The sequence below is a fragment of the Mastigoproctus giganteus genome, chromosome 5 (assembly GCF_048544385.1).
Source record: "Mastigoproctus giganteus isolate SK-2022 chromosome 5, ASM4854438v1, whole genome shotgun sequence".
In the NCBI taxonomy this organism is placed as follows: Eukaryota; Metazoa; Arthropoda; class Arachnida; order Uropygi; family Thelyphonidae; genus Mastigoproctus; species Mastigoproctus giganteus.
This window is the reverse complement of record NC_143579.1, coordinates 144,265,405-144,279,681: the sequence shown is the minus strand read 5'-3', so window position 1 is coordinate 144,279,681 and position 14,277 is coordinate 144,265,405. Positions and strand designations below refer to the sequence as shown.

The 14,277-nt window shown below is 37.7% G+C and overlaps 1 protein-coding gene across 4 annotated transcripts in view; it reads left to right on the top strand.

Moving 5' to 3' along the window:
- hfp (Poly(U)-binding-splicing factor hfp) overlaps positions 1–14,277 on the top strand; it is a 654,778-nt gene that overhangs the window by 510,658 nt on the left and 129,843 nt on the right. For all 4 annotated transcript variants that reach the window (XM_090374213.1, XM_090374209.1, XM_090374210.1 and 1 more), the window contains one exon: positions 3,278–3,361. In XM_090374213.1, the coding sequence (XP_090230339.1) occupies positions 3,278–3,361 (84 nt within the window). The remainder of the gene's footprint in view (positions 1–3,277; positions 3,362–14,277) is intronic.

Below are 14,277 nucleotides of genomic sequence, written 5' to 3'. Positions count from 1 at the left end.
GCTAAAAGACAAATGATGCTAAAACTGAAGAATAGCGATGGGATACTTATAAATAGCAGAGAAGGCATAATTCAAATTGCAGAGGACTACTATTGAGAATTATGCAAGGAGCAAGGGAATGATGCCAGCAGTGGGGAAGATGGATCGCAAATGAGTAACAAATATGGCATACACAATATCCTTCCTGATGAGGTAGAACATGCGTTGAAGAAAATGAAGAATCAGAAAGCCCCAGGGGAAGATGAAGTTACTGTACAGTTGTTGAAATTGGGAGTAAGAAACATGACACAGAAACTAGCAAGACTCTTCACAAAATGCATTAGAAAAGATGCGATGCCTATGGAGTGGAATAATGCAATCATAATTGTGCTGCATGAGAAAGGAGATAAATCAGAAATTGGAAATTATAAACCAATTAGCTTGTTATCCCACATCTGCAAGTTGTTCACAAGGGTCATTACTAACAGATTAGAAAGAATACATGATGAGAATCAACCAAAAGAGCAAGCTGGCTTTAGAACAGGATTGTCAACTATGGATCACCTTTGCAATATCACAGCTAATGGAGAAAGCAAATGAATATAAAACACCATTATGCGTGGCATTTGACTTTGCATAAGCAATGTTTCGGGCATAGATACCCATATATTATGATTTTTAAGAAATTATATGAAAATGCCACCTGCTTTATTAGACTAGACAAAAATAGTAGCAAATTTAAAATTGAGAAATGAGTTCGACAAGGAGACACAATGCCCTTGAGGAAGCTTTCAGAAGATTAGACTGGTTGCAGAAAGGAGTCAATGTGAATGGAGACTACCTAATCCATTTATGATTTGCAGATGACATTGTGGTCATAAGCCATGATCCCAAAGAATTAGAGGAAAATCTTACTCAGTTATGCAGAGTTGGTAAGGATTTTGGACTAAAGATGAATATGGCTAAAACAAAAGTAATGATGAACAACTATGTCACAGAACATGATATGATCATTGAAGGAGCAGTAATTGAAAAGGTAGAGTCATATACATATCTGTCACAAGTCATTTGGCTGTAATAATGATAAATGGCTGGAAATCAAGAGAAGTATAAATTTTGGATGGATAGCATTCAAGAAATATAGTCACATGCTATGGAGCAATATCTCAATTTGTCTGAAACGTAAAACAATGAACCAATGTATACTCCCCACCATGACTTTTGGAAGTGAAACTTGGGCACTCACCAAAAGAATGGAAGAGAAGCCGAGAACTTCTCATCGAAGGATGAAACAAATTATGTTGGGAATCAGACTGGTAGATAAGAAGAGAAACACATGGATTAGGCAGCAAATTCAAGTAAAGGACATTTCTATCAAAACTAAAGAACTAAAATGGTCTTGGGCAGGACGCATAGCTCAAAGCCATGATGACAGATGGACTAAGAAAATAACAGTAGGGTACCCAAGAGTAGCCAGACCTAAAATTGGAAGACACGATGCAGATGGACAGATGAAATTCAAGAGTTTGTGCATAGGAAATGGATGGCCATTGCACGAAACAGAAGGAACTGAAAAGTAGCTGGAGAGGCCTTTGTCCTGCAGTGGATTGAAAATGGCTGATGACGATGAACTTGGATATGGAGGTGGTTTTCGCCTTATATTAAGGCAATGGCCATGCCACACTTGAGTACTGCGTACACATCTGGAGGCCTCCTTTTAGGAAAGGTGCAGAGCTGCTAGAATGAGTATAGAAGAAGGGCAACAAGATTGGTGAGGGGGAACAAAGTGGTGCTCTTACGAAGAAAGGCTTAATTTCTGCAAATTGCAGCGTCTGGAGCCTAAGCACCTGCAAGCTGATCTGATTGAGGTGTATAAAGCCTTGAATGGTTTGAGCATGCTCAAAGCTGATGAGATTCTTCCTCTTGCTCAGATTACGAACCTGAGTGGGCATAAATTTAAATTGAGAAAAGAAAGTTGCAGAATAGATGTGTAAAAATTTGTCTTTAGCCAGTGGATTGTGATTGCTGAAACAAACTTGCAGAAACAGCTGGACAAACTTTTGGACCAAATGGATTGGTGAAATGGGAAGTTTTTTTTTTTTTTTTTTGTTAATGCAGTAAGCTTGCTTTCTTGCATCATATGCCAATGAATTCGTTATCACTCTGCTAATGCTAACTCACATCACATGATTCTATGCTGGCAGACATAAGTTCAGCCTCGGGAAAGCCATTTTCACACTCAGGCTGCTTTTAATAAGAACCACGCCTCCTGTCTTACATATCTTTCTTAATTACATTATACATATTATAGTGGAACTCGTCGTTCCCTAATTACTGTGTGGCTCCATCTTTCTGTTAGCCCATTATGTCAGTATTAGTTGTTCTATCCAGCTATTAAAATTCAGTCATTTTATTGTCAACACTCCTCACATTATTTTAGACACAGTTAAATATTCTTCTAAGCTTACTACCCTGTCACACCCCTTGAAGTTATTTAGGCTTGTTTCTCATAATGCCCTTTGAAACATTGCTGCCCTCAAAACATCCTGCCAACATTGACTTTTGTGGCAACAAACAAAAATTCTTCAGGTGAGTGCAACATTGCTTTTACTCATATCATCAGGCAAACTGGAATCTATTACCCATCTCCCCCTCTAGTAGCAGTTTCCCTGAACTCTCTGGCCGAAATCATATTTTTACACATTTGTTCTTCGGCCATCCTTTAATTAATTTAAGCCATCCGTATTTATTTTACTCAACCATATAAAGCTTATCAGGGTTCGTCATAGATGCCTAGTTTTTATATATTGAGCAAGTTACATAACTTGAATTTGTCGTGAGAAGTGTATCCTTTTGTGATCTAGATGGTATAATATCTTGGGTTTATTTCAACCAGAATGCCGTACTTTACAGTTATCGCTGTAATGATGAGCATGGGCTTGGCACACCCGGATTCCCTTCTCTCTCTCTCTCTCTCTCTCTCTCTCTGTAACTCAGAAAATGTTTTTGGCTGGTGCATCAAAAACTTCAGGCTTCTTTGCACCATGTGGCTTGTACCCTCCTAGAAAGATTAAAAGATTAAATTTCAAGAGATATGTTATAACAGCAAATTAAACTGAAATAATGATAAAAGAATTAATTTAAACATTTGAGTATTCAAAATTCATTTATATTCTGTGATGATGCTGTCCACAAAAGAATTTTACATGTCTTATTTTCATAATTTTTTTTTTAAAATGTTAAATACTATTAATTAGAAATTCATGTAAATAAAAAGTTGAAACAATATATTTCACAGCATTCTGGAAGCATCACACTGCAGCATGAAGAGAGCATTTTTCGATTTGAGTCTTTGGATGTGTATGATTGGATGGACAAAGAGGTATGTCATTAGCTGGTTACACTTCTCCCTATAACCCATTGTAAGAATATAACTGTGTGAGTTCAGAGTAAAATTGCATTTGTTTTACTATTCTTGTTTTCCCATTACTTTAAAGCAGTGTGTTGTTTATTCTACTTTTATTAATATCATTGTTTTTTTTTTTTTTTTTTTTTCCCCTTTGCATCATGTAATTGTTTCACGTGTGAATTTGTTATCACTAAAGAATTTTAAGTATTTCATTTATAAGTGAAGGCAGTAAACACAATAAAAAAATGTTTTAAAAACTTCATTGGTAATTAAAATGTGGTATATAGGACATGCAAGTTTACTTTCTTGCAGATATCTATAAACAGCTATCTTAATGGCATATAAGCAGGGGAGGTGCAATTCTTAATTCCTAAGACATTTTTCTTTAAAAGTAACTGTCACCACATTTTATGCACGTTGACTAGACCTTTATTCTATCAGATGTACTAAGTAATCTAGAAGTTAAAATAACATTGAAGTAAATTAAGAGTAATCTTTATTTATGTTGATTTGATTATACCGAGCACCAAATTTTTATAACATTTCTGTTCGTCTGCATTTCAGGGTGTTTTCTTTATTATTTTCTGTAATTGGAGGTATATAATTATGCTGATCCTCAATATGACTTCATTTTTTTTTTTGCATAGAATCAATAAGTTGTCCCCTAAAAAGGGGGAGGGAGTAAATATGTGGTAGTACTATGTTGGATTTATTAACAATTAGCATTAGTAAAGGCACATGATGCAAGAAAGCAAGCTTATATAGTGTCAGCCAAAAAAAAAAAAACCCTTCTCATTTCGCCTATCCACTTGCTGCAAATGTTTGTCTAGTTCTGCCTTGAATCTATTTAAGCTATCAACTTCTACAATGACAGATGGAAGTTTGTTCCAACAATCAATCACCCAGTGCCCAAAGGCAAACCTCTGCACATCTATCCTACAATTGTCTTTTCTCGATTTGAATTTATCCACTCTCAGGCAATTATACTGAGCAAGAGAAAGAATCCCATCAGCATTGAGCATACTCAAACCATTCAACGCCTTATCATTCAAACCATTCAACACCTCCATCAGATCACCTCGCAGGTGCCTAGTCTCCAGACACTGTAATTTGCAAAATTTAAGCCTTTCTTCGTAAGTGCAGCCCTGTGTTCCATTCACAATTCTTGTTGCTCTTCTCTGTACTCATCCATCAGCTCTACATCCTTCTTAAAATATTCTTGTTTATACTCCGGTATGACCAACGGAGTTTACAATAAATCAATCAATACAAATGTTAATCGTATTTAGCAGTCATGGGCTTGAACCATTCAAAGAACATGTGTGCTAATGCACTCCCGCTCCTGACCACTCAGTTACATCAAGCTCCAGACCTGTATACAATGCTCAAGGTGTGGCGTGATCATTGCCTAATACAAGGGGATAATCACCTGCTTATCCCTGTTAGGAAAATTCCTGTATATCATTGACAAGACACCATGAGCTGCACTACTCAGAAAACTTCATATCTGCCTGCACAATTACCCCAGGGCCTTTTCATTGTCTACACTGTCAGCGTAATACCAGAGACAGCGCTGCAGTTGTGGAAGTATACGGATGCATCTGCACGAAGCCCACTTGATGTAAACGGCGGACGGCGATTGACAACGATATTGCGCGATCTTCGATTCATTCAAGTATTACGACATGGATTTTTCAGGTTTAAAGAGTATCACAGGAGAAGGTAAGTAAGTTACGTTTTGCAAAAAATAGTTTTTGTGATTGTATTTGCCTATTTTTGCTCAGCGCAAATTGCTTCAGGACCAGTGGTAGCGAACCAACTGGCATAGCCACTGATTTGAGTACATCTCAAAAGTCCAAAAATTTTGAACACAATACACTTCAAACTGCTTGTGATAAGGTTAGTTTTTATGGACAATATAAGGCTAGTGACAAAATTAACTTATACTAAATTTATAAGAGAGTTTTCTTTGTTTACTGGCATTTTCCGCCTAAACTGGAAAATCGCGATTTTTTGACTTCTAGTGGGCCTACACTGGAAATAAATCTCCAAACCACTATATAAATTGTCAGCAATTGACTTATTGCTACGAAAGTGAATTTAATTTAGAAATTATGACTGAAAAATGAAATAATGACAAAATTCTGAACAATGTCTTAAAATACTCCTCTGAAAATGAAGCTTGAGTGCTCAGGGAGAAAGCCCCTAATAATGAGGAAAATGGTAATGAAATGGATAGCTGGCCTCCTCAATATTAAGAAAGGCTAGAAAGGGAAAAATCAAGAAATTATAGAAATTCCAGAGATGCAACAAAAGGCAGACGAACTAAAATTTGACTGACTCTATCAAAAAGGCAAAGGAAACCAGAGTGTATCTAGAACAATATATGCACAAGCAAACCAACAGGATTACTTCTGAAATTAGGTTTCAGATAGTGAACTGTTGGTCAGTGCTTGAGCAATGCCTGATTGAATTAAACACAGAGAACCAAGTGTTAAAATCAAAATTAGAGATTACAACTGAGGAGAAGAACAACTATAAAACAATGAACACATTAACCTATGCCCAATGTGCAAAGGTTAATGGCAAACATAACTAGAGCAAAACAAATAGCTACTAAGCAACCTAATATAAACAAGGAAAGCAACATTATTATTCTGATAGCAATAAGTGACTCTATCCATAAAACCAGTGAGGCAGTTAAGGATACAGTGGTAAGAAAGCTGAGGCCTCATCTGAGAGAAATAAAGATAAACAACATGCGGAAAATCAGGAATAATGGAGTCCTGATCGAGGTAGCAAGCAAAGAAGATCTAAGAAAAATAGAAAACCATCCCGAGATGAAAAAACTGGGCTTGCTCCCTGAAAAACCAAAAGGAAAAAACCCAAATATTATCTTTGATGTACCTGTGACAGTAATAGAAAAAGAATTCATGATGGACATCTACTTCAAAAACTTTAACAATGAAATGACAATAGATGAATTTTCTGCTGAGTTCTTACTGAAAAGAGCAACAAAAAACAAAAGGAATGGACAGATCAACATAATTGCAGAAATTATAGCCAGAATCTATGCTGGCTGGACCAGTCATAGATTTAGGGAACACAAACTTCCTATCCAAAGATGCTTTAACTGCCATAAATATGGTCTCTTTGCAAAGACTGCAGTCAGAAATATTCCCATATATTCCCATGATTACAAAAATAAGTCTCAGCAGCCAAAATGTGCACGTGCAAGGCAGCACGGCTGACTGACTATACACACATAGTATCAGGGATGATAAATGCCCAGTTATAAAAAAAATGGCAAAACTTATTCAATCTAGGACCAACTATGGGCCAGATTGAAAACATAAAAGTGACTAGGACTCTAAATCTTGTCCAATTGCATGCTCAAAGAGTAAGACTGTTGCAGATCAGATCAAGCTCAAATTAGAAGAAAATAATATAGATATCTTGGTACACCAGGAGCCCTACACACACATATGGTTATACCGAAGAGTCTATAAAATAATAGAATACACCTCAGGTGTCCCTTCTACAGCAATTGTATTAAAAATACTGACCTTCTCCCCAGTGGGAGTGTGTGCCCATATCACCAGTGCTGTAGGACAGTTTACATTATTTCACTATATTCCAGACCAGGTGAAGATATAAATCCAAATCCAACTATTGAATACCTACAAGTAGTCACAAACTTGCTACCTACTGCAAATATCATAGTGTGTGTGCTGATGTCAACTGCCGGTCAGCCTTATGGCATAGCTGTGGGGAAGGCAGAGCAGGCACACACAACGGGCAGATATTTTCAGACTATATAGCCACCTCACCCTTTCAAGTGCTAAACCAACCAAATAACCTCCCAACTTTTAGCAGTACCATGTGGGAGAGTGAAATTGATGTTCCTCTTGCCACCAATTCAATAGCTTATAAAATCACAGATTGGTGTGTCCAGCCAGCCTGGACCACATCAGATCATAGAGCCATTTCCTTCAAACTAAACAGGCAATTACAAACAACCCAACACTCCCCGTTGGATATCAAAAGGTATAACCTCAAAAAGGCAAACTGACAGATTTTTGCAGAACATACAGCAGCTGAGCTGCAAAAACAGGAAAATGAGTGGTCTAGATCAGGCAACTGTAGTCCGGACGAGCAAGCACTGACTATGACAAACATTTTAACAAAAACAGCAACCCTGTCAATCCCCATAAAAAAAACCAAAGAAGCACGCAGTTCCCTGATGGTGCCCCAAACTGTAACTGTACTCATAAGTAGGGTACGCCAGGCAAGGAGACATTTTCAAAGAGCCAGAACATCTTGGCCACCGAATGAGGTGGATGCACTGAGAGATTCTTATAGAATTCTCAGGAATCAATATACAGCCCTCATAAGAGACAAGAAAAAAGGAATGCTGGAGGCACTTGGTGGGAACCACTGGAAACAATAACCCTTGAGGAGTTGTCAACAGAATAGTGACCAACAAGCTGCCAAGAGAAGATGTCTTAGAAACTACTGTCAAACCAGATGGAACCCCAACCCTGTGTTGGGCGGATTCTGTAATAACATCCTAGACAGTATCATTCAGACTGCTAAATTAAAATTAATAATTTGTAATTTGCACCATACAAATTAAAGTGTGAATAAATTCACCATACAAATTAATAGCACTATATTATAACTGTATGACAGAAGGTATATTCCCAAAAATATGGAAAAAAAAATTCACCATACAAATTAATAGCACTATATTATAACTGTATGACAGAAGGTATATTCCCAAAAATATGGAAAAAAATAGTGTTAAGATTAATTCTCAAAAACCCTGAAAAACTCCTTACTGATCCCAAATCATATAGACCAATAGCCCTACTCCCTGTACTAGGGAAAATATATGAAAGACTAATATAGAGCAGATTAGATCAATAATACACAGAAGCAGGGCAATTCTATGGAGGATGCCATGCACCACCTATTGACAACAGTTAAAAACACAGTGGAGAAATATATGCTAGCAATCTCCATTGATTATGCTGGGGCATTTGACTCTCTCTCTCTCTCTCTGTTGGCCTAGTGTCCTTAGAAGACTCCGCCAGGCAAATGCCCCACAAAATCTCTATAAGGTAATAAACAGCTACCTTACAGACAGAAGTGTCTCAGTACGCACAAGGTTCCAGAAATTGACTCCCCTGTGAATAAAGGCTGTCCGCAGGGTTCAATCCTTGGCCCTTTCTTCTGGAACATTGTTCTGGACGAATTTCTGACCTTGGATCTGGACTCTGTGGAAAGCCTTGCATTTGCACATGACATGATTTTCCTTGTAAAAGGTAACACACGAGTGGTTGTAGAGAAAAGATCAAATGCCCGCTCGGCCATAGTAAGAAATAGGAATAAATTAGAATCAATACAAAGGACAATATTACTCACTATTGCCAGAGCATGTTGCACACCTGCACTACAGTTGCTGGCTGGAGCTCTCCCACTTTACCTGGAAGTAGCCAAAAGAGGCTTATGTTATAGATTTAAAAAGGGCATACTCACAGAATTTCTGGGTATAGCCCTTGATATAACCAACACCTTCAATGCTGAAAGAAAAAGAATAGCCACAAAACTCCATGAGCTATGGCAAACAAAGTGGGAGCAGAAAACCAGAGCTGTGGTTACCAAACGGTTTCTGCCATGGGTGTCAATGGTTGGCTCAAAGTCATCTAAGTGGTATGCCCCTGGACTCGTTACAACATTTATATTGACAGGTCACGGCTCCCTAAAGGAAACACTAACCTCCTTAGGGCTGACTGATGAGCTAAACTGCACTTGTGACAAAAGTGAAGACCGAGCACATATTCTATATGAATGTATAATATATGACATCCCCAGAACAGAGCTAACAGCACAGATTGGCCCCCTTTCCAGGGGAGAAGAACGTCTGTTCATCATAGAAGAGTAAATTTATAAAGCCTTTTTATCTTTCACACAGAAAGTATTCGAAATGTGCAGAACAATCCAAAGAATGTCAATTCAGCTCCCCAGCAGCAATTAAACAATAATCAATAGTTAAAATTGTCCAAGTTTTCCACCACACCCAGAAGATGACTTAAAAACTGTCAGGATAGAAGTATTCTGTGCCCTGACATGACAAAACTCCCCAGGACTACCCTACCATAGGTAGGAACCTGGGGCCCCACACCAAATAAGTAACCATGTGGGGGGGGGGGGGAGATGAAGCAGATTAGCTGAAAAATATCACTAAGCTGGTAGCAATGGGATGCAATGTAGAATGAATGATAATGAAAGACAGAATAATGAAATAGTGAATAGGTTGGGCACTGAATGAACTAGTAAAAGGGAATAAATGACAGTTTTGGTGAAAGAAAGAGTGACTTAGCATGAGGGAAAGAGAGAGTGAATGGGAATGAGTGGAAGAGCAAATGTAATTGGCCGAAAGAATACAAAGTTAAAATTAACTTGCATTATTTTATATATACTAACAAACATTTACTAACCACACAAACACTATCCCTTCATTCTCCCTTGTCCTGGAAAAAACTTGCAGATAGGCCTGCACCAGAACTGAAGAATAACAGTAAGTTGAGTGCCCAGAGAGTGCAGTGCAAAAAGCAAGAGTCGAATAAATGAAATGAAAGCTGTGGAAGAAAAAGAACACAAACCATAAATGCTACAGTTAAGTGCACACTAACCCTAGTTTTAATTAGTATTTAAATTTACACTACACATCATTGCATCCCTCCCTGGTGTTTGAGAAAAAGTTGAATGAGTGTGAGTGGAATAAAATGTATGTATATATATATATATATATATATATATATATATATATATATATATATATATATATAAATAAAACTTATAAAAAATAAAATACAAGAAAAAAAATTAATTCAAGTAGAGTTGAGAATGCAGATTATGAATAAAGTAAATTTGTGTGTCTCTCTCTCTCTCTCTCTCTCCCTCCCTCCCCCACCCCTTTGCCTGGTGGGTTCCCGCTGCCAGCTAACATATCCCACCCCCAGAGCAGGATGTGCAGCCTGACCATCTTACCAGATTCGACACTGCGTGGACATGACAATTGTCACCGAAAAAGACATACTGCGGCTTTGCTGCTGACGTACAGGTAGACATACTGCGGCTTTGATGTACAGGTAGCCCTCATTTTGCACTTTTCCGATTTGCAATAGCGCCGATCACTGACCACACCATTTTTATTTATTTATTTATTTTATTTATTTATATTTTTTTTTGCAATTTTTTTTATAAAAACAAAAATTTAAAATCATCAGACAAAATTTATCAGCATAATACTGTGCTATGTATCGTCCACTGTTCATGTGATTTCAGACAATCTGAGCCAATCAGCAATTAGCGCATTCGTATCAGAGATGAGAAACATTCCCACCCTCAAAGTAACTGCTCGTGGATGCGGGTAGTAAAGGTCAATATGGTGAAGCATTCAGTTGGTTGTTTTTTATGCTATTTACTACATGTGTTTTAAATTTATAACGCTAATCTTTTTTTATTAATTGCCCTATTAATAAATCGTGTTATAAAGTTTTTAATTTAATAGAAGGAAAACACCCCATGTCTGGTAAAAGTATTTTTATTTGAATCCTGGTGCAATATTCGGAAGATAGAATCTGATGAAAACTGCTGTAATGTGTGTAGGGCTATGAATCTGTCTCAATCAGCTATTACTACAACTAGGAAGAATGCTAATAAAATAAAACAATCGATGCAAAGTGGTAGGTAAAATTTTTGGTGCCCTTTTCCAGCTCTAATATCCTGTCTTCACCTAATCCTGTGATTTCCGATTGACTCTATTTTATAAAAAGGGTTCCATTTTTGCCTGTCTCCCCAGGAACCTAACCCCAACATAAATCGAGGGCTACTTGTATATTTATTTCATGGTGTCAAGTTTATCAAGACGTTTAAATTCTCATATTAGCATACGTTATGGTTTAGGGGGTGGTTGATGGTTGTTGGGGGCTTAAAGGGGAACAGGTATCCCATGTGTTATCAGACACTCAGTCTAAAACACTAATGGATCCAATATCTTTCTATTACAGAAAATTTAGGAGAAGTCCGGTTGGCTTGCCTCCCTAAAATCCACTCAGGCCCACCTTCTCGATAGTAAGCCCTGTTATGTCACTTAGATGGCAACGAACATGTAGAGTGGTTCTCTTCAAGACGCCTGATCAGTGTGAAGAGGAAAAGACCAAACTCTCCAGCATATGATAGCACGACAAAATAAATGGCCCTCAGTCCACAGCGGCCTTCACCCCCCCCTACAGCAGCAAGAGGATCAGAGTGGAAGCAGAGGGTGCTAAGAATCTATGGGTACAACTAGGCTGCCATGCACAGAAACTCAACTTGGTCTGGTACAATGTAAGATCACTCATCGGTGAAGACAGGATATTAGAGCTGGAAAAGGAATTAGAAAATGTGAATTGAAATATCATCGGTTTGGCTGAAACAAGAAGAAATGAATCACTTATAAGTTTATCAAGTGGAAATCTGCTAAACACCAATGGAAACATTGAAAGGAGCTAAGGTGCAGTTGGTTTCTGGTCCATTAATATATAATAAAAACAACATTTTGAATGATGTTACCGTCCTGAATAAGGTAAATGTTGGAAGCGATCACAGAATGGTAAGATGTACGCTTGATATAGATGTAGGAAAGGAAAGGAAAAAACTGACTTGAGTAAATAATACAAAGGTCTTTTAGATAACAGAAGAGGAGAAAAAACAGTATGTACTGGAACTTAAGAAAACAAGTTTGAGCTTCTGCAGACTGCTCAGGACCAAGATATTGACGAGAAATATTACAACTTTCTGAAAGCGATAAAGCCTGAGAAACCTATAGGGAAAAAGAAATCCAAGGAAGAAAAAATTAGTCAAGAAACACTTGTTATGATGAATTGAAGGCAAAAAATGAAGAGCAAGATAAACACTGACAAGGAGAAAATTGAGTATACTGAGTTATGCAAAGCCATTAGAAAGAGACTCAGAGAGGACATAAGTAGAACAAGCATTAAGGGAAAACAAACGAGTTAAATAAGCAGCCATGAGAAGAATAGCGATGGTGTACTTATAAACAGCAGAGAAGACATAATTCAAATAGCAAAAGACTACTATAGAGAATTATACAAGGAGCGAGGGAATAATTCCAGCAGTGGGGAAGATGGATTGCAAAGTAGCAACATATACGGCATACCCCATATTCTTCCTGATGAGGTAGAACATGCATTGAAGAAAATGAAGAATCAGAAAGCCCCAGGGGAAGATGAAGTTACTGTAGAGTTATTAAAATTGGGAGGAAGAGACAACACAAAAACTGGCAAGGCTCTTCACAAAGTGTGTTAGAAAAGGTGTAATACCTAAGCAGTGGAATAATGTAATCATAGTTTTGCTGAAGAATAGAGATGGGGTACTTATAAAAGCAGAGAAGGCATAATTCAAAAAGCAGAAGACGACTGTAGAGAATTATACAAGGGGCAACGGAATGGGACAAGCAGTGAGAAAGATGGATTGGTAATTAGTAACACATGACATACCCGATATCCTTCCTGATAAGGTAGAACATGCGTTGAAGAACTGGCAAGATTCTTCACAAAATGCATTAGAAAAGGTGTGATGCCTAAAGAGCGGAATAATGCAATCATAATTTTGCTTCATCAGAAACTGGAAATTATAAACCAATTAGCTTGTTATCCCACATCCACAAGTTGTTCACAGAGGTCATTACTAACAGATTAGAAAGAATACTTGATGAGAATCAACGGAAAGAGCAAACTGGCTTTAGGACAGGATTCTCAACTATGGATCACCTTCACATAATATCACCGCTAATGGAGAAAGCAACTGAATATAAAACACCATTATGTCTGGTATTTATGGATTATGAAAAGGCATTTGACTTCATACAGCATAAGGGAATGTTTCAGGCGCTGGAAAGACAAGGCATAGATACCCCACATATTATGATTTTGAAGAAAATATATGAGAATGCTACCTCCTTTATTTGACTAGACAAAGACAGTAGGAAATTTAAAATCGAGAAATGCGTTCGACAAAGAGACACAATATGTCCGAAGCTGTTTACTGCTGCCCTTGAGGGAGCTTTCAAAAGATTAGACTGGTCACAGAAAGGAGTCAATGTGAACGGAGAGTACCTATACCATTTACAATTTGCAGATGACATTGTGGTCATAAGCCACGGTCCCAAAGAATTAGAGGAAAATCTTAATCAGTTATGCACAGTTAGTAAGGATTTTGGACTAAAGATGAATATGGCTAAAACAAAAGTAATGATGAACAAGTATGCCACAGAAAGGGAAATAATGATTGCAGGAGCAGTAATTGAAAAGGCAATATGGAAGGTGGAGTCATATTCTTATCTGGGACAAATTATTAGCTGTAATAATGATAAATGGCTGGAAGTCAAGAAAAGAATAAATTTTGGATGGGTAGCATTCAGGAAATATAGTCACATACTGAAGAGCAATATCCCAGTTTGTCTGAAACGTAAAATAATGAACCACTGTATACTCCCCACCATGAGTTATGGAAGTGAAACTTGGGCACTCACCAAAAGAATGGAAGAGAAGCTGAGAACTACACAGCGAAGAATGGAACGAATTATATTGGGAATCAGACTGTTATATAAGAAGAGAAACACGTGGATTAGGCAGCAAACTCAAGTAAAAGACATTCTTATCAAAACTAAAGAACTAAAATGGTCTTGGGCAGGACACATAGCTCAAAGACATGATGACAGATGGACTAAGAAAATAACAGAATGGTACCCAAGAGGCCTCCGTAGCCGAGTGGGCAGGAGCGGGAGTGCAGTTGCACACGCTCTTTGAGTAGACCGG